The sequence below is a fragment of the Delphinapterus leucas genome, chromosome 15 (genome assembly GCF_059928025.1).
Source record: "Delphinapterus leucas isolate spDelLeu-1000000601 "Yukka" chromosome 15, BTC_Dleu_Yukka2, whole genome shotgun sequence".
In the NCBI taxonomy this organism is placed as follows: Eukaryota; Metazoa; Chordata; class Mammalia; order Artiodactyla; family Monodontidae; genus Delphinapterus; species Delphinapterus leucas.
Genome location: NC_143143.1, coordinates 34300688 through 34318945, shown reverse-complemented (window position 1 = coordinate 34318945; position 18258 = coordinate 34300688). Strand labels below are relative to the sequence as shown.

Below are 18258 nucleotides of genomic sequence, written 5' to 3'. Positions count from 1 at the left end.
GTCCCTACTCAGACAGACAGACAGACAGACAGACAAAAGGGCTCCAGGCAAAGTCGGATGATCTTTATTTCTTGAAGTCCCTGCCAGGGTTGCCAAGCGAACACAGTCAAGGGCACTACAGCTCATGGTGGGCAGCTTCTGTCCTCCTTCCCCAACTCAGAGCTTAGGGCCACCACCCACTCCTCAGGCTCCAGTGGGAGGGGGTGTGTGGCTGCCCCTTGCCATCAGGGAGGACAGGCTGCGAAGAGGGGAGGAAGGAGAGCCCTGGGCCTGGCCCCAGCCTGAGTCCAAAGGTTCCTGCCTTGGAGCGAGGGCAGGGCTTGGACTATAGGCTACCTTGAAGCTCCGCCTTCCTAACCTCCCCCATTCAAAACAAAAAGCACGCCAGTGTCACTTCCTCCCAGTGGGTCCAGTGTTCAGTCCCATCTGTGCACATGTGACAGGCAGGGCAGGGTGAAGAGGGAAATAAATAGCCCGCAGTGCCGAGCTCTGGTCGGCACTTTGTGTGTGTGGGTGCGTGCGTGTGTGTTTATGTGTGTGTGTGGGGGGGTGGGGTGGGGAACAGGGACTCCCTGGGCAGGGGCCATTCCCAGGGGGACAGGCTCTTGGGCGCTCTGTTCAGAAAGGCCTGTAGCTCCAGTAGCTGGAGAACACAGAGATCTGGGGAAGGAGGGAGATGGGGGGACATGGTGAGTGGTGGTGCTAGGGGATCTGGCCCCTGCTGCACCCTCTGTGACCCAGGTGAGATTTGAAGGTCATCCAAGGGCCATGTGTCAGGAAGAGGATACTGTTGCCAAGCAACACCATGGCCCACCTGTTTGGGGTGTGCAGAGGGTACGACAGATCTTAAGATTAGGGGGCCCTTTAGAGGTGTGCCGCCCCAAAAAAGAAGGGGCTAAACAACCTGCTGTTTGGCTGGCCTAATCTGCGTGAGGCCCAGCCCGGCCCTGACCGCCCCCATGTCCCCACCTTATCCTTGAGCTGCTGGCAGAGCTGTAGGGAGACGGTGAAGAAGACGAGGGCATCGTTCAGCCATGGGATCACACACTCCACCTTGTGCACGTGGCTCACCTCCAGACGCTGTGCACCCCACTCGCTGTGGGGAGATGGGAGGGTCCCTGAGGGCAGTTCAGCGGGCCAGGACCCCATCCCCTGAGATGCAGACAGGCGAGGGCGCTCCAGGGACCCCTCCCAGGCAGGGTACTTACAACATGGCCCCGGGGCTGTGAAGCACGGCACCTCCGGCTGGGCGGAAGTTCTAGGCAGAGGAACATCAGATTGGGTCAGGCCTGGGGCCTAGGGCGGGCAGGGATGGGGTGGGTGGGGTGCTCACCTTGGTGGAATTGGGCTGCAGGACATGCAGCTGGTACACGGTGAGGCAGAGCTTGTTGAGGCTGATGTAGACGTTGACCAGCAGGTCGGAAGGCAGGGCGGGGGCGAACATCCTCTGTGGGGAGTGGGGCCGGGCAGGCACATCTCACGCCCACCCCTCCAACCACCCCGGGGACTCCCAGTCCCCATCCCATGGACTGGGGCTTCCAGTGTCTTCTCAGGTACCACAGATAGCTTCCTGCACCACTGGGCCTGGGACCCACTGATCCAGATCAGGGGGGTACATATCTGAGGGATGCAGAATGGAAGCCAAGGACCCCATCCCAGAAAACTGCACATAGGACTCTGTCGACAATTTGGGGCTTGCAGGACCTCCTGGCACCCGTGTCCCTCCCGGGCGCGAGCTGGGCCCCTCTGTGGGGACTGCCTCTCCTGGAGCAGGGGCCGGCCTGAGGCACCACTGACCGTGAGGCCGCTGGCAGCGATCTCAGGCAGAGTGAGGGTAGCTGGAGTGGTGAGCCGGTTTCGGGCTCTGGTCAGCTGCAGCATCACGGCATCCATCAGCTGGGGGAAGGGGGCTGGTCACAGCCGCTGTGAGGGCAGCGGGGCCTGGTCCTGATCCCCTCCCCGTCCCCACCCCTGTGTCAGTAGCAACAAAATTATGGTAGCTCCTAGCTCCTTCCCTGGAGGTCACAGTCTCAGGGCCCGAACCCCTGCAGCAGGGGGCTTGTTAAAGATGCAGGTAATTGGGCTCCAGCTGGGGGTCGGGGGCAGGACAGAAGGTTCTACTGCCTGGGATCCTGGGTATTGGTCCAATGGGGAATAGAAGATACCAGAAGTTAGTCCCAGGGGCACGAGGGCGTGGTGGATGAGGGTACAGGCAATGAAGGAGCTTAGAAGAAGGGACCCTAATTCAGCTTGGGTGTAAGGGGCCACGGAGAGCTTCCTCAAGGAAGAACTGGGATGACTAAGTTGAAGCCTTATGGTGGACACCAACCCCATTTTCACAGGTGAGGAAACTGAGGCTCCAAAGGGTTAAGGTCACACAGCTAGGGAACAGTGGAACCATCTGCACTCATCCCTTCCCTTTGTCAAGGAGCAAAGCTTTGGCTCGAACTCAGAGCCCCAGTTTCCACTGCTTCCAGCTATTCATCCAGCTGTTGCCGTGGTGCTGGGGTCACCTGGCTCCAGGGAAAGGCAGAATTACTGGGTGGAGGCATAGGGGCTGCACATTACACCCCAGAGAGTGGTCACAGTTCTGAGAAAGACCTTAGTCCATCTGGTTTCAATTTTTACGAGGTCCAGAGAGGATAGGTGAACCACCTGAGGACACACAGCAAGTCAGGGGCAGAGCTAAAGCATGAACTCAGGGCATCTGAGCTCATCTTGTCTCTCCACACCACATGAATTCACTTTGTTAATTACAAAAGTTTTTCTGTTGCTGGTACTAAAACCTGTAGCTACTGTTTACCAAGCGTTTACTAGAGGCCACTTTACCTGCATCATCACGACTGGCAGTCACTACAGCTCGTCCCCCTTTTACAGGTGAGGCTACTGAGGCACAGAATAGCTAAGTAAGTGACTTGAGGTTGCACAGCTCATAGTGGGGGTCCTGGGATCAGAGCCCAGGTCTGTTTCTGGAGCCTGGGCTGTGAGCCTTTCAACTATGGCTGGATGGACATGTATACACTCAGAGGTGAAGGGTCAACCATTGGCTACACCTGAGAATGTGGGGGCAGAGCTCTCCAGGGGCCCAGTCAGAGGTCAGGGAACCTGGGTCTCCCATCCCTACGGGCAGCTCACCTTGAGGACCTCTGCTCCTGTCCTGAACTGGTAGCTCTCCTCCCGGTTGGCAAGGAGGTAAATGGCTTGGCTCACGTGGTTCCTGGCGTCCTGGATCTAAAAACAGCACCCAATGAGCAGTTAGTGGGCTGGGCCTCGGCAGGGAGAGGAGCCAGCTTCACAGCAGCCACGTCCCTGGGGGCCCCAGCCTACGGGCCCCCACCCTGAGGGCCTATCCTCCTAGGAGGGGCAGGGTGGGTGCCGCCTTCAGGCCAGGCCCTGGCTGGGTGCTGTGAGTCAGGCTTGGTCCCTGGCCTCATGTGGCTCACTTTCCAAAGGAGGACAGAAGATAATAGAGTAAAGGCACAAGGTAACAGACGGTGCAACTTGCACAAGGAAACAAACAGGGTGATGAGGGCGGTGAGGGAGAGGCTCCAGGGAAGCGACTCTTGAGCTGACGCTCACGTGATGAGAAAAGCTGAGGGAGTGGACTCCGGGCAGAGGGACAAGCCCGAGCAAAGGCCCTAAGGTGGAAACAGCTGGTGGCCAGTGAGAGGAGAGAAGGAGGGGGCAGAAACCAGGCCCAATCACATAGGTGCTGTTAGGAAGCATGGACTTGGTCTCCAAGAGCCAGGGGAAGCCCCTGGAAGCTCTGGGCAGGGAGTGACTTGTTCAGGGCATCCCTGTAGCTCCCGCTGGGCTGGGGGCCTACACATAGGAGGCTAGGAGACCAGGCACTGCCCACCACAGCTGTGCTGCTAGGAAACACCTTCCCAAGCCTGCTGCGGCTGCAGGTCCCCACAGTGGTCAGCCCAGGAGGCCTCAGCGCTGCAAGGGACTGCCCCTGCCTGCCCTTGTGCCCCTCAGTCGTGGCTGGGGAAGGGCCCGGTTACCTGCTGCAGCTTCCACTGCTTGTCCTCCCTGAAGGCAAAGTGCAGCAGCTGGTTGTTCCTGGGCATCTTCAGGTTCACGTCCTGATGGGCAAGAGCAGGATAAGCTGGGCAGAAGGATGCCCTCCTGCTTTTGGCCACTCCGAGCCCTTGAGCTGGGGGCAGAAATGGGGTGTGTACGGTAGCTCAGGCCACAGCCACTACATGGGGCAGAGGGCCTCTCAACACCCTGGCCATTTGGGGAGTGAACAGGGAGGTCAGGAAACAGGAACTCAGGCCCAAGAGGAACCACGAGAAGTGAAAGGGAAAAGAGCCAAGAAAGGGGAAGGCGGCTTAGTCTGGGAGGAAGCGTGTAGTTGTGGGCAAACGGAAAACATGTGTACATGCCAAGTGACGGAACGCCCACCCAAGGAGAGGGACCTTCCTCCAGGCCTTGGCACCTGCCACAGGGTCAAGTGCAGCTGGAGCTCAGATGTTGGCTGATTGCACTTTGGTCTGGGGCCAGCCTAATCCTGCCAATGCCCACGCTTCCTGGGGCCCAGAATCCAGGTAGGGCCAGGTAACGCTGTGTGCAAAGCATTCCTCCCCGCTTCCTGCACCTGTCACTGAAGCCACACACCAATCTCATGAGCGGGTTAGGGAGGGTGTCATTTTACAAACGAGAAAACTGAGGCCCAGAGAGATCAAGGATACTGCCCAGAGTCACACAGCTGGCTGGCGGCAGAGCTGGGATAAGCAGGAGGCCCCCACGCTCTTCCCCACTGGGTCCTGTGGCAGCATGGGAAGGGGAGAGGGGCCGGGAGACTCACCGCCTGGCTCAGTGCATCCCCTTGCAGAGTCAGCACGCCCTTCACCTGGTCTGTGCTACAACACATGGGAGTCAGAGCAGCGCCTGCAGCTGCCCCTCCCACCACCCCATCTTCCCAACAGGCCATCCCTGGCTGTCACAGGATGGTCCAGCCCATCCCACTGCATATCCTCTGGACGTTGGAACTGAAATCAGTCTGCAGGGCAGGGCCGTGCCACCTGTCCTAGAGGGTATCCCAACCCCTCCCCAAGAGCCCACCCCCATCCCAGCCCAAGCTCACCCACAGCTGCCCAGGATGAAGTTCTCCTGCTTTGTGGGCCCCTCGGTGCCTGAGCCCGGCAGAGTAAAGCGGAGAGAGGCCTCCTGCAGAGGGGAGTTGGGGTAGAGTTCACCCACTCCAGCCTAGCCATGTGTCCAGGAGCCCCACTCCCAGGGCCCCTCCCCCACAGCCTGAGTTTCAGGTCCTACCTGAGCCGATGCCTGCTCCTTCCACACTCCCTGGGAGCTTACTGTGTGCCCAACCCGGGGGAGAGAAACGAGAGATACCCTCCCGGCTTGGGTAAGGTTTGGAAGTGAGGAGCAAAGTCAGGGGAGGCAGTAGTCATGGCAACCTGCAATTTTGGCTTTACCACGCACTGCCTGGACATTTTTTTGTGATTCTATTGTCTTTTTTATTATCACAACAGCCCTGAGGCCGGTACTAGTATCTTCTTTTGGCAAAGGGGAGACCCAGAGAGACTGAGTACTTGGCTGAGGTCAAAATGCTGGGCCCTTCAGATCTGAGGTTAAATGTCAATTCCAAAGGAGGCCTTCCCCGACCCCCGGGGCCGCGCTCACAGGGCTGCTTGTGGAATTGGGTAATTATCTGCTACTGCTTGCCTCCCGGCTAGACTCTAAGTCCTCTGAGGGTAGGGCCTGGTCTGAACACCGCGCGTTGCGTACACAGTCGGCGCTCGGGCGGCAGCCGCGGGAGGCCGGGGAAGGAGCCGCGCTGGGGGAGGGTAGGGAGGGTGGGCGCCCGCACAGGCCCTCAAGGCGCGTTACCTTGAGGATGTCCTGCAGCTGCCTCAGCACGGCGTGCACCTCGTCGTGCAATAGCCAGCGAAACTCCTCCTCCTGCGGGGACAGGCCCGTAGTCAGCCGCCCGGGCCCGCCGCCCCCCGCCCCACCCCGCCCGCGAGCCTCACCAGCACCGCCCGCTCCGCCGCCGTCGCTGCCATCACGGTCGCCATCACCGCCGCTCGCTGCCCAGCGACCGTCACCGGCCCGCCGTCCGCTCGCCGCTCAGTCCTCCGTCGCGCCCGGGCCCACCCCCCGCCGCCGATTGGCTGCGCGGGCGCCCGCCCCGCCTCCAGCTCGCGACGCTGTGAGCGCCCCGGAACCCGCCTGCTCCGGCTCACCCGGCATACCGCCCGCACCAACCGCGGGCGCTGAGCACTCAGGCGCCGTATCCATCGCTACTGTCGGGCCGGAGCGCCGGGGATGCTCGTCCCGCCCCTTCTCGGCCCTGATAGGGCGCCCTGCTCCGCGCACACTCACCGATTGGCCGGCCCGATAGCTTGCTCTCGCCGCGCCCAGCGATTGGCCGACGGGGAACCTTGTTTCCGCCCGATCTCGCCTCCGGCTCACTAGTTCCGTCGGTCCGGGAGGGGCTAACGCGCGGACCCTACAGTCCCGTCGCCGTGCTGAAGAGGCCGCCGCTCCGCTCCACGCCGGGCCCTACCCCTCCCACCACCGCACGGCGCTCGATGTCTGGGCGCAGACCACCGCCAAGGTCACAGTTGTGTTAACAAGAAACGTTTTTATTTTGCTTGCAGTAGCTTTTTGTTAATTGCACAAAATCATGTTTTATTTTTGCCATTTAAACATTATCACACAATCCTATTCTGAAAGACAAATGTTCATTAAAAACAAAGCAAAAATAAAAATTCACAACCTTAATTACCTAGAAGATTTGTCATTTAAAGGAGGTTTAAAGGAAAAAAAAGGGTGGTGGTGGAGGGGCTTTCTTACAAGCTTTTTCACAAGTGTCACATTTTTTCCTTAAAAGGGAAGGATTTCAAAACAAAGGTGAAATAGCTTAAACAAATATTCATAAAAAGGAACTTTACAGAATTGTCAACAATATTAAGACAACATTGACTAACCAGTTTCATTACAGCATCTTCCCCCACCCCCACCCCCTAGTGTCCGGCTAGGACTAGCACAGGCTTTGTGTTCAGACAGAAAAGAATTCAAAATCCCAGTGAAATTAATAACTGTGCCAAAAACCACGGGCATCTCCCCTGCCCTCCACCCATGTCTTCTGAGATCCCCTGACCCGGGTTCTGATCAGTGGAAAAGGGCCAAGGCTGTGAAGGGGAGGGGCCCCACACCAGCGTGGCCACCTCATTATGTTTATCATCACATATTCACTATAATTGCTGACCTTCTGCGGTGTGACTTTGGAAAATCCAACCCATGCAGAGGGAGAAAACACTGACATCCTTTAGGTAACTTCTCCTTGTTCTTATGCCACATTCCAAGCCCCTCTGGTCCCCTATCCAAGGAGAAATGCTAGGGTCTCGAGGATGTCTTAGATCTGCCTCTGAGGGTCAGGTAGCTCTGGTTCAGTCAGGCCTAGTTCTCCTCTTCCCTCCCAACAGACCCCAGGACCCTGAAAGCACCGAAGACCAAGCTGCTGGCTGAAGTGCAGACACTCATTCCTGTTTCAAGAGCTGAGCCTAAGAAATGGTCATCGTTGGTCAGGTTGGGTCTGGACCAAAGAAGGAAGAGACAGAAAGCAATACTGTCTCCATGAGAAGAAAAGGGGGAGGGGAGGAGAATGGAGAGAGGTGGGCATGCAGGGAACTTGTGCAGGGATGGGCTGGAGAAGGTGGGACTGCTGTGAGGGGATGTGGGTCAGAGTGGCTCTTCAGAACCAGGTGAAGGGTCTGTGGCGTAACAGAAACAGGAAGGAACCCCATACCCCCTCCCTCTTCAATCCTCAGTGCTGGCCCTCAGGACCCCCTTCCCAAGGACTGGAATGCAAATCCAAATACTACAACAGCCTGGTGAGGAGTGAGCACCCTTACACCAAAGCAAGGAAGTCTGATCCCAGCCCAGGCTCCACAGTGACGGTGACTTCTGGGCAGGTGCTGAACAGCAGCGAGGAGAGAGGGCTTCTGTGAAGCTCACCTAGGGGCGGGCTGTTTGCTGCTTTCCCTGGAAAGCCAGAGCCCTGTCTTCGCTTGACTCTGCCAATCCCTTTTCAGCTCACAAAGGCATTTATGGAGAGTTGGTTGCACACTGGTAGCTTAAACATGACAATCCTCATCAGCTGGTCACCTGAGGTTGGAGGGCCCATGGGACCCTCGGTTTACAGTCTGCTGGCTCATCTTGGCCCAGAGCCTCTCTCTGCGTGGGATCCAGTGGGGGGCAGTGGACAGAACCACAGCCTCTTCGTTGTGAGGGAAGCAGTGGGAAAGCTTCCACTTCTCACTGCTGATTCTAGTTCCTCAACTGGAAGGGGTTTGAGATAAGACAGCTTGGAAAAAGGGAAAAAAAAAAAAGCCAGGCAGCAGTTTCTGGGCAGCTTCTATCCTGGGGCGAGAGCCAGTATGGTGGGGTGTGTGTGTGTGTGTGTGTGTGTGTGTGTGTTTGTGTGTGTGAACACACAGCCACCTAGTCCAAGGCCAGTGCCCAGCTCAAGAGCTTTCCCACAGGCCAATCCTGCTGACACCCCTCCCCTCTCCAGGACCTCCAGGGGAGGAGCGACGCTGTGTGCTGTGCTGATGGCAAGTCTCAAAGTCTGTAAAAAAGAAGATGGAGACAGGTGGACTGGTCCAGAGTTAAGTCCCAGGACCCCAACTCCACGTGAGGAAGAGGGGGTCAGAGGGAAGATGGGGGGTGGGGGTGGGGTCAAGGGCTTAGTGTATATAGGCTCGGTACACGGCAGACATGTCATTGTCAGACTGGTCCAGTGCCTTGGCTCTTTTGTACACCTGGAAAAAAACGACATGGGCTTAGTCTGGCCACAAAGCTGACTTACAGACACAGATCTGCTTCCGAGAGGCGGTTCTCGATGTGGTTAGGTAGGTAGGTTCTGGAGTCTAGGCTGTCTGGGCGTGACTCCTGGATCACCCAATGACTGGCCTAACCTTGGACAAAGTGCCTCAGTTTCTCTGTGCCTCCACCACTGCTTCTTGACTTTATGGAGAAGGTAACAGGGTTATTGTGAGGATTAATGGAGTGAGGAATGTAAAGGGCTCAGAGGCAGGGCTCAGCATTGTTAGTAGTTATAATCATGTTCCTTCCTGCTCCAAGGACTTCCCATGTTATTCTCTGGGCCACTGTCCCTGTCCTTCCCTCAGCACTGGCTGGCTCCTTCCCAATCAGCTCCAAGGCCTTTCCTGACCATCCCATCTGAAGCAGCAGCTGCACCACTTTACCCAGCCACCTCCATCCCTTTACTCTGTTCCACTTTATTCATAATTCTAACCTTCTGCAATTCTTACTTGTTTAAACATTTATGTGCTTACTTTGTGCCTCCTTCCATTAAAATGTAAGCTATATAAGGAAAAGAAGGGGCTGCACCCTGTGTCCCCAGAGCCTAGAATGGTGCTTGGCAATTAACAGCCACCCTAAAGGTACTAGATGAATATGAAAGAGTGTGAGAAAAATTAAAAAGCCATCGTTTAACAAGGGCAGCACAACATCCAGTCATGTTGAAAAAATGCAGCTGGACACAGGTTCCTCCCACACAGTTGGCTGGCTGCATTTTTTTCTTTTTCTAAACATGATGTCCACTACAGCTCAGGTGTACCTGTCAACTCAGAATGCAGACTAAACAAAAACCTTTTGAGATAAAAGAGAACTAATCATTGCCAGCAAACCTGCATTCAGGAAATGCTAAAGCAAGTTCTTCCAGCTGAAAGGAAAACAATACCAGAGAGAAATTCAATTCTTCAGAAAGGAAAGGAAAGTACTGGAAATGGTAAATTAGAGAAATATGAACTTATTTTTTCTCTGAATTTCTTTAAAATACATATGACTACTTAAAGCAAGACATTCTGACAACGGTGGGTTTAAAACAAAGACAAATGTAACAAATAGGACATTTGTACTCTAAAGCAGGGGTTCTCAACCCAGGATCATTTTGCTCCCCACCTGGAGTGACATTTGGTAATGTCTGGAGACACCTTCTATGAACTGAGGGGGTGCAACAGGCATCTAGTGGGTAGAGGACAGGAATGCTGCTAAACATCCTGCAGTGCACTGGAGAGCACCCATATCAAAACGTCAATAGTGCCCAGGTTGAGAAACCCTGCCTTAGAAGATGAGGGAGGGAGAGGTAAATGGATCTACATTTTATGTAAAGAGGTCTAATCTAGGATGTGTAATTAAGGATGCGTATAGCAATCCTTAGAGCAAAGACAAAAATGATGCACTGTTAAAAAGCCAATAGATAAAATGGAATTAAAAAATATATATATTTATTTATTTATTTGGCTGCGCTGGGTCTTATTTGTGGCACACAGGATCTCGGGAACTTCACTGTGGCATGTGGGATCTAGTTCCCTGACCAGGGATCGAACCCAGGCCTCCTGCATTGGGAGGGCGGAGTCTTAACCACTGGACCGCAAGGGAAGTCCCAATAAAATGGAATTCTAAAATATATTCAAATATCCCAAAAAAGGGATATCCCAAAAGAAAGGAGGAACAGACAAACAAAAGCCAGAGTGGACAAATGGCAATCAAATGATAAAAGAGTAGCTCTAAATCCAACTACATATCAACAAACTTCAAGACAAAGACTAAATGTTAATGGACCAGTTAACCTCAAGATCCTGAACTCCAAACAGTGGCCAGAAAGTGCCGTGCTCCATCAAGAAATTAACCAAAATGTCTGTTTCCAAGCCAACGAATCCTGTAGTCAAGGGAGAGGCAAGTGGAAATCACCTCACAGAGAAGTGCTCCCAACACAAGCCACCATGGAACCCTTCAGAAGTAACCAGTTACAAACTCATCAACGAAAAATTATACAACACACGAGGAATTCCACTACCAAGAGAGAACCTGAAGGTAAGAAAGGAGGAACCTGAAATTGCACTGCAAACTGGAAGAGTGAAACAAGTACTCTGAGACGTTCAGACACATGAAGGAAGGACAGAGACACAGAATTCAAGGACAGAAGATTATAAACTATGAAAAGGCAGGTCTGAAAAGAACAGTACTGTGTATTTATTTATTTATTTATTTTTGGCTGCGCTGTGCGGCTTGCAGGATCTTAGTTCCCCAACCAGGGATGGAACCTGGGCCTCCAGCAGTGGAAGCAAGGAGTCCTAACCACTGGACAGCCAGGGAATTCCCCAGTACTGTGTATTTTTACTTCTTCTTTGTCTCTATAGAACAAGCCACTTGAAACCTCTATTTAACTTGAATAAAAATGCATATAGTTTATAGCACTTGGAAGACAGAGTCTCTAAAATAAATGAATCTGTGTGATTCATGTATGTATGTGTTTCACAAAACATAGTTTTTTAAAAATTTATTTTATTATTTTATTTTTTGGCTGCGTTGGGTCTTCGTTGCTGTGCGCGGGCTTTTCTCTGGTTGCGGCGAGCGGGGACTACTCTTCGTTGCGGTGCGCGGGCTTCTCATTGCGGTGGCTTCTCTTGTTGCAGAGCACGGGCTCTAGGCGTGCGGGCTTCAGTAGTTGTGGCTCACGGGCTCTAGAGCACAGGCTCAGTAGTTGTGGCGCACGGGCTTAGAGGCTCCGCGGCATGTGGGATCTTCCCGGACCAGGGCTCGAACCTGTGTCCCCTGCATTGGCAGGCAGATTCTTAACAACTGCACCACCAGGGAAGCCCAAAATGTAGTTTTTATTGTAATTCTATAGTAAAGACAAATATTGCTCAGCTGTTTTTTTTTTTTAAGCTTATACTTCTATCAGATTGAGATAAGGAAACTGAACTTCTAAAAAACTGTTTCCAAAAAGTGCCTATGTAGGTGCTTAATAGATGTCATTCAAAAAAAATGTTAAGGACTAAACAATCCAATTAATAGGCAGACAGTGTCAGAATGGATAAAAATGCAAGCCCCAATTATAGACTGTCTACAACAGACACAATTTTAAAACAAAGGTTGAAAGTAAATGGATGGAAAAAAATACATCACATGGAAATCGTAAGCATGAGAAGGCTACAGCAGCCATATGAAAATCAGACAACAGACTTCAAGACAAAGATCAAGGTGGACATTTCTTAATAACGAAAGAGCAAATTCATCAGGAAGACATAACAAGCATAAATGGCTAAGAGCCCAATAACAAAGACATCAAGCAAAATGGACAGAATTAAAGGGAGAAACATGATCCCACAATCACAGCTGGAGATTTTAACATCCCTTTCTTAGCAATTGAAAGAACTAGAGAAAAAGTTCAGTAAAGAAAATCTGAAAAAATACTACCAACCATCTCGACCTAATTGATATGTGCAGAACACAGCACCCAACTGCAGAACACGCAGTCTTCTTAAGTGAACATGGCACACCCACCAAGACAGATCATCTGCTGAGCCACAAAACAAGTCTGAATCAATGTAAAGAGTTAAAATCCATATGTAGTATATTTTTTTGGATCACAGAGATACATTAGAAATCAATAACCATTAGGTATCTAGGAAACCCTTCAGGGTTTTTATTTGTATTTGACAAATAATTCACAGGTCAAAGAAGAACTCCCAGGGAAGTAAGCATGGCTCGGAGGAAATAAATATACTTAGAAAAGGAAGGTCTAAAATCAACAACCTAAGATTCCACCTTGAGAGGTTAGACACAGAGCCAAGCCAAGCCAAAGTAAGCAGAGGGAGGAGTGCAAGGGAAACAAAGGAGGGCTGCTGGGACTAGCACCGCGGCCTCCTGCTGTTACCTCATTGGCTGCAGCTGCCATAGGAGTCGGATGGTTGACGGCATCACCCAGCGCAATGGCTAGACGGAGATCCTTCTGAATGTATTTCAGGTAGAAATCAGGCTTAAAGTTTCCTTGTAGGATATCTGAGGAGGGAAAGTCATTCATCAGAAGAACTGAAAGGATCCTAAATAAGAAACCACTTGGAGTCCTGTCAGAGGTCAATACCTAGCATTTCCTCCCCCTCGGACACCCAAGAGACAAGTTCCCAGCCTGTAGCCCCAAATCCTATCTACCATGTCTCTGGACGCTCTCTGACTGGGGGCCTGGACTGACTGGAGTGGGTGCATCATTCACACACAATGAGCCCCTGAAGAAGACACTGTTCTGTGACATCTGCCTGACCCAGTTCCCAGCTTCAACCAAAACTAAAACGCAAAAAGAGAGGCCAAAGGCAACTTACTTTGGCACTTCTGGTCCAGGAAGATGCTGGCCAACTGTCCCTGATTGAGGATGTCCAAGAGTGTCTGCTGGGACTGGCCTGTCACTTGGGCCAGGGTGAGCCCCTCAGCGATGGTGGCCATGAAGCTCCCCTGGACCATGTTCACGATCAGCATCATCTTAGCTGCGTTGCCAACCTCACCTGCCCAGGGCAAAGAATCGTGGTCACATCTCAAGAATCCTGTGGGGAGGGACTTTCTGCCCACCCTCACCCCTGCTTGGACCCACCTCTACACCCAGGGGAGGCCCCATTCACCTGCCCCTGACAGAACTGGCTCTGACCCTTCTGGCTCTTCCTCCTTCCAGGCACTGACTGTGCAAGTCAAAGGAAACCTTCCCACGGGGGCCCCAGGCAGAGAGGCCGTGCGGGACTGACGGTGTCATCAGGGCGGTCTAGAGGGGATGTGGCCCACCCAGCCTCCAGGCCTGAAGTGGCCCGACAGGTGGGCAGGCATGTTACCTAGAAAGAAGGAGGTCTTCCCCATTGCCTGGAAGCAGCTGCTGCAGTCCTCATATAAGCCCCTGTCTCCGGCCGCTAAGATCACCAACATCCCATCATTAGATAGCTGCTGATTCCCTGAGACCGGGGCTTCCAGAAAGCGGCCCCCCCTGGACACAATCACCTGGAAAGGAAAGTCACAGCTTCTGGAGGCCTTGCCTCTCATGAAGGTCTTGGGCAGGAAGCAAGGAGCATACTGGGGCAGGAGCACTTGACCCTCCACGCCGAGGCCCCAAAGCTGACGCCCGTACCAAGGTGCTGGACTGACAATGGGAGGGTCAGCAGACTGTCCTCCACCAGGTGCCTGAATCACATGCAGTAGACAGAGAGAAGCTGGGGTGTCCTCATAGGCTCCCATTTACTCGGAATTTCTCACAAAGACCAAAGACTATAACCAACATGACAATGCCAATGGCGTGGTTGACCACACTTCCTAAAGACACTGTCCTACCTTGATTTTAGCCACCCGTAGAATGCACATGGGCCACAAATCACCACCCCCTCACTTGGGCCCAGTGGCTCAGCATGGTGGAATACTCTGCTAGTATCTGTAGAAAGCAGCTTAAATCAAAAAGGCCCTGCTGGCAGCCTAGATTGCTTCTGAGAGGCTGGCAGCTATAGGACCCAATGCCCACCCCAGCCAGGAAACAAGTCTCCTTTCACAGCCACTCAGACTAGCTGTAGATTTGAAGGCAGAGAGTGAAGGCAGGCTAGTCCCAAAGTCTCTGGCTTTGGCTCTAGAGTAACTAAGTTGCCCACTCTTCCGCATGGTTAGCCTGGGTCTTGGGCTCCAACTGAAAGGATGCTGGAGGGCCAGCCCGAATGAGGCCGCTACCTGGGCCAGCTCGGTGACTGTGTCAGCATCCACCGTTGACATGTCCACGTAGCACTTCCCGGGGCGGATCCCTTGCAGCACACCACTGGGGCCCAGCACCAGCTGTGGGGACACAAGGGAGAAGCAATAGCCCAGGCTCCCAGCCAGACACCCAGGAGCCCCTTAGACCTAAGGTCAGCGTCCTGATTTTTTGGCTGCCGATGCAGGGGACACGGGTTCGTGCCCCGCTCCGGGATTTTTGATTTTTGGCTCATTTCCCAAATAGAAGCTAAATATTAAGGCTCAAAAGGGAAGAGCATGCAAATAAGCAAGGGAAAGAGGAGAATTTATGGTATGCTCCCATTTATCTTCAAAAAGAACATGTGTGTTTCTTTTTATTAAAAACCTCCCATTGAAAAGATGGAACCTCACTATTTATTTTTTTTTGGCTTCTTTGGATTTATTTGGATTAGTCCAGTCATGAGTTTAACAAGATGACTACTGCACTTGAACTTTTAAAGCATACAAATACAGCAATAGCTAAACATAGGAACTTGTCACATGGACCACAGGCACACCAAAGCTTCCAGCTCAACAGGAATACATTAGCCTGTCAGGAACCATTTCACATTTCAGCACAGACCTCAGGGACCCTCATCAGTTTCATTCTTTGTTCTGAATTAAAGGAAGTCTGTATTCAATCTATGCAAACACCCTTCACAATGGGAGATGGCCCCCAAATGGGAAATCCACCGCCCCACCCCTCCCCCAATGCAAACACTCACTCAGTGCTCAGGGGAGAAGGGGAGGAGGCCAGCCAGTTTTCCCGGCCACAACCTGAGACGCTGAGGGGAGGGAGGGGATCCTTACGTCCTTGGCTGCCTTTGGATCCGACACGCAGGCAAACGTGATGTCACAAGTTGAAACGACTTCAGCGGGGGTTCTTCCTAGGCGGGCCCCCTCCTGGATGAACAAATCACACTGCAAAAGTCACAGATCCTAATGTGAGCTGCAGGCAGTGCACAACACACACACCAGCCAGGCCAGAGATGCAGTGCTCAGTCCTCCGGAGTGGCCTTCCACGGCAGGAGGCTGAGACTGTGAGCCAGGGACCCCAGCGGGCAGTCTGACTGCTCAGGGAAGTGGACGGGAGCCCCTTAAGCACAGTCTTGTGGTTTTTTTTTTTTTGGCCACACTCATGTGAGACCTTAGTTCCCTGACCAGGGATTGAACCCACGCCCCTACAGTGGAAGCGCAGAGTCTTAACCACTGGACTGCCAGGGAAGTCCCCAGTCTTGCCTAGGAGGATGTGCCATGTTCTACTTCACAGGAAGCACAAAACAAACATCTGCTGAAGGTTTTCTGAATGAAGAACAGGATGTGAATAGTACTTGTCTGCTGCTCTTTGTGGCTGTCGCTGTCTTGGCTGTGGTGAAATCTACCCAGTGCCCTGTGAGCTGGGGAAGCAGGGCTTGGGCTAACAGGTTGCCATTCCGTACTGAATTGTTTCTGGGGGTGGGGGGGTCTACAAGCACTAATTTTTCTTTTCTGAAAATTAAAATCACTAGAACATCTCATAACAAAATACATCATTAACATTTTGCTGTATTTCCTTTTTCTTTCTTTTCTTTTCTTTTTTTTGCAGTACACGGGCCTCTCACTGTTGTGGCGTCTCCCGTTGCGGAGCACAGGCTCAGCGGCCATGGCTCACGGGCCCAGCCGCTCTGCGGCATATGGGATCCTCCCGGAGCGGGGCACGAACCCGTGTCCCCTGCATCGGCAGGCAGACTCTCAACCACTGCGCCACCAGAGAAGCCCTGTATTTCCTTTTTCTAAAGGCATTTAAAAAAAGTATTTAGAATAATTTGGACCTATTATTTTGCATCTAATTTTTAACATTTTATATGATTACATCTATCAATATTATAGACTTTCATAATTACTGTTTATAACGCATGGCTGCAGGATACTCCACTGAGATATATACCTGAGTTTACCTAATGGCTCTCCTGCAGTTCAATATCTGGCCTGATTTTAATTATAAATGAGCCCAACAAATATCCATCTCTTCTATTTTTTGAATTTAGATCTCTGTAGGTCGAATATAACAGGCTCCAAAAATGGTTTTAAAAAATGTAGACAAATGGCTTTCAAATAAGGCTGTGTCCATTTATAATGATCTCTGGCAAAGTCTCAAATCACCAACACAGAGCACATTTTTTAAAAACAACAAATAAGTACACATAAATACATTAAAAACTTGTCCTACTAGATGATTTAACAAGCCCAAAATGGCCACTTTCTGCTTGATATATTCTGATTACTCCTGATTACTGAATCTCTTTAATACCTGTTTATTAATTGTTTCCTCTTTGTGAGCTATTTAAAAATCTTTAAATCATTACTATTTGTTTAACAAGAAATTCCACTCCTGGTTTTATACCTAAAGAAAACAAAAACACTAATTTGAAAAGATACACACACCCCAAATGTTCATAGCAGCATTACAATAGCCAAAATATGGAAGCAACCTAAGTGTCCATCAACAGATGAATGAATAAAGAAGATGTGGTACACACACAGACACACACACAGAAGAATATTACTCAGCCATAAAAAGAATGAAATTCTGTCATTTGTAACAACATGGATGGACCTAGAGGGTACTATTATGCTTAGTGAAATAAGTCAGACAGAGAAAGACAAATACGCTACACTATCACTTATATATGGTATATGGAACCTAAAAAACAAACAAATAAATGAATATAAATAAAAGAAACAGACTCATAGAACAAATTAGTGGTTACCAGTGAGGAGAGGGAATCGGAGAGGGGCAAAATAGGAGTAGGGGACAGAACAAACTGCTATATATAAACTAAATAAGCTACAAGGATATATTGTGCAGCATAGAAAAATATAGCCATCATTTTATAATAGCTTTAAATGAAATATAACCCATAAAAATACTGAATCACTATGCTGTACACCTGAAACTAATCTACCAATGTAAATCAACTATACTTCAAAAAAACCAAAACCAAACAAACAAAACCCCCAAAACCCCCCACAAAAACTAGGGAAAAATACACAAAAATTGTTAGGGTAGTGGGAAATTTTTAGAAATACAAAATTTTTAAATTCCAAAAAAAAAAACGAGTTGGCGTACTTTTCAATTTTTTTTTCGTTTATTTTTTGTTGTGAGGAGTATTATCAAAAACTATTCATGGGGTGGCTGGGATGAATTGGGAGAATGGGACTGACATATATACACTACTATGTATAAAACAAACAGCTAATGAGAACCTACTGTATAGCACAGGGAACTATACTCAATGCTCTGTGGTGACCTAAATGGGAAAGAAATCCAAAAAGAGAGGATATATGTATAGGTACAGCTGATTCACTTTGCTGTACAGCAGAAACTAATACAACATTGTAAAACAACTATACTCCAATAAAAACTAATTAAAAAAAATATTCATCTTGGGCTTCCCTGGTGGTGCAGTGTTTAAGAATCCACCTGCCAATGTAGGAGACAGCGGTTCAAGCCCTGGTCGGGGAAGATCACACATGCCACAGAGCAACTAAGCCCGTTCACCACAACTACTGCGCCTGCGCTCTAGAGCCTGTGAGCCACAACTACTGAAGCCTGCATGCCTAGAGCCCGTGTTCCGCAACAAGAGAAGCCACCGCAATGAGAAGCCCGCGCACCACAAGGAAGAGTAGCCCCTGTTCGCCATA

General features: G+C 51.1%; 2 protein-coding genes across 15 annotated transcripts in view; both read right to left on the bottom strand.

Moving 5' to 3' along the window:
- Positions 1 to 42: 42 nt before the first annotated feature.
- ROGDI (rogdi atypical leucine zipper) lies at positions 43 to 6128 on the bottom strand. 8 transcript variants are annotated; one of them, XM_089896202.1, is made up of 11 exons: positions 6000 to 6123; positions 5857 to 5928; positions 5093 to 5175; positions 4814 to 4863; positions 4008 to 4159; positions 3136 to 3231; positions 1798 to 1896; positions 1334 to 1447; positions 1209 to 1258; positions 970 to 1096; positions 43 to 814 (listed from the first exon to the last, which is right to left on the bottom strand). In XM_089896202.1, the coding sequence occupies exons 1-11, from the start codon at positions 6042 to 6044 to the stop codon at positions 530 to 532; spliced, it is 1173 nt and encodes a 390-aa protein (XP_089752328.1). In that variant the 5' UTR covers positions 6045 to 6123; the 3' UTR covers positions 43 to 529. The 8 variants fall into 8 exon arrangements, with proteins under 8 accessions (XP_089752328.1, XP_089752329.1, XP_089752331.1 ...); XM_089896203.1 differs by having other exon boundaries at positions 4008 to 4088; positions 4814 to 4868; positions 6000 to 6122; XM_089896205.1 differs by having other exon boundaries at positions 43 to 660; positions 6000 to 6122.
- A 465-nt stretch (positions 6129 to 6593) lies between these two features.
- GLYR1 (glyoxylate reductase 1 homolog) overlaps positions 6594 to 18258 on the bottom strand; it is a 36583-nt gene continuing 24918 nt past the window's right edge. For 2 of the 7 annotated variants that reach the window (XM_089896201.1, XM_022594802.3), the window contains exons 11-16: positions 15385 to 15495; positions 14536 to 14637; positions 13662 to 13824; positions 13164 to 13343; positions 12722 to 12846; positions 6594 to 8795 (exon numbers count right to left, since the gene is read on the bottom strand). In XM_089896201.1, coding sequence (XP_089752327.1) covers positions 8721 to 8795; positions 12722 to 12846; positions 13164 to 13343; positions 13662 to 13824; positions 14536 to 14637; positions 15385 to 15495 — 756 coding nt within the window. In that variant the 3' untranslated portion in view covers positions 6594 to 8720. Of the gene's footprint in view, positions 11644 to 12721; positions 12847 to 13163; positions 13344 to 13661; positions 14005 to 14535; positions 14638 to 15384; positions 15496 to 18258 lie in introns of those variants that run through there. The other 5 variants (XM_030763634.2, XM_089896198.1, XM_089896197.1 and 2 more) reach the window with 5 other exon arrangements.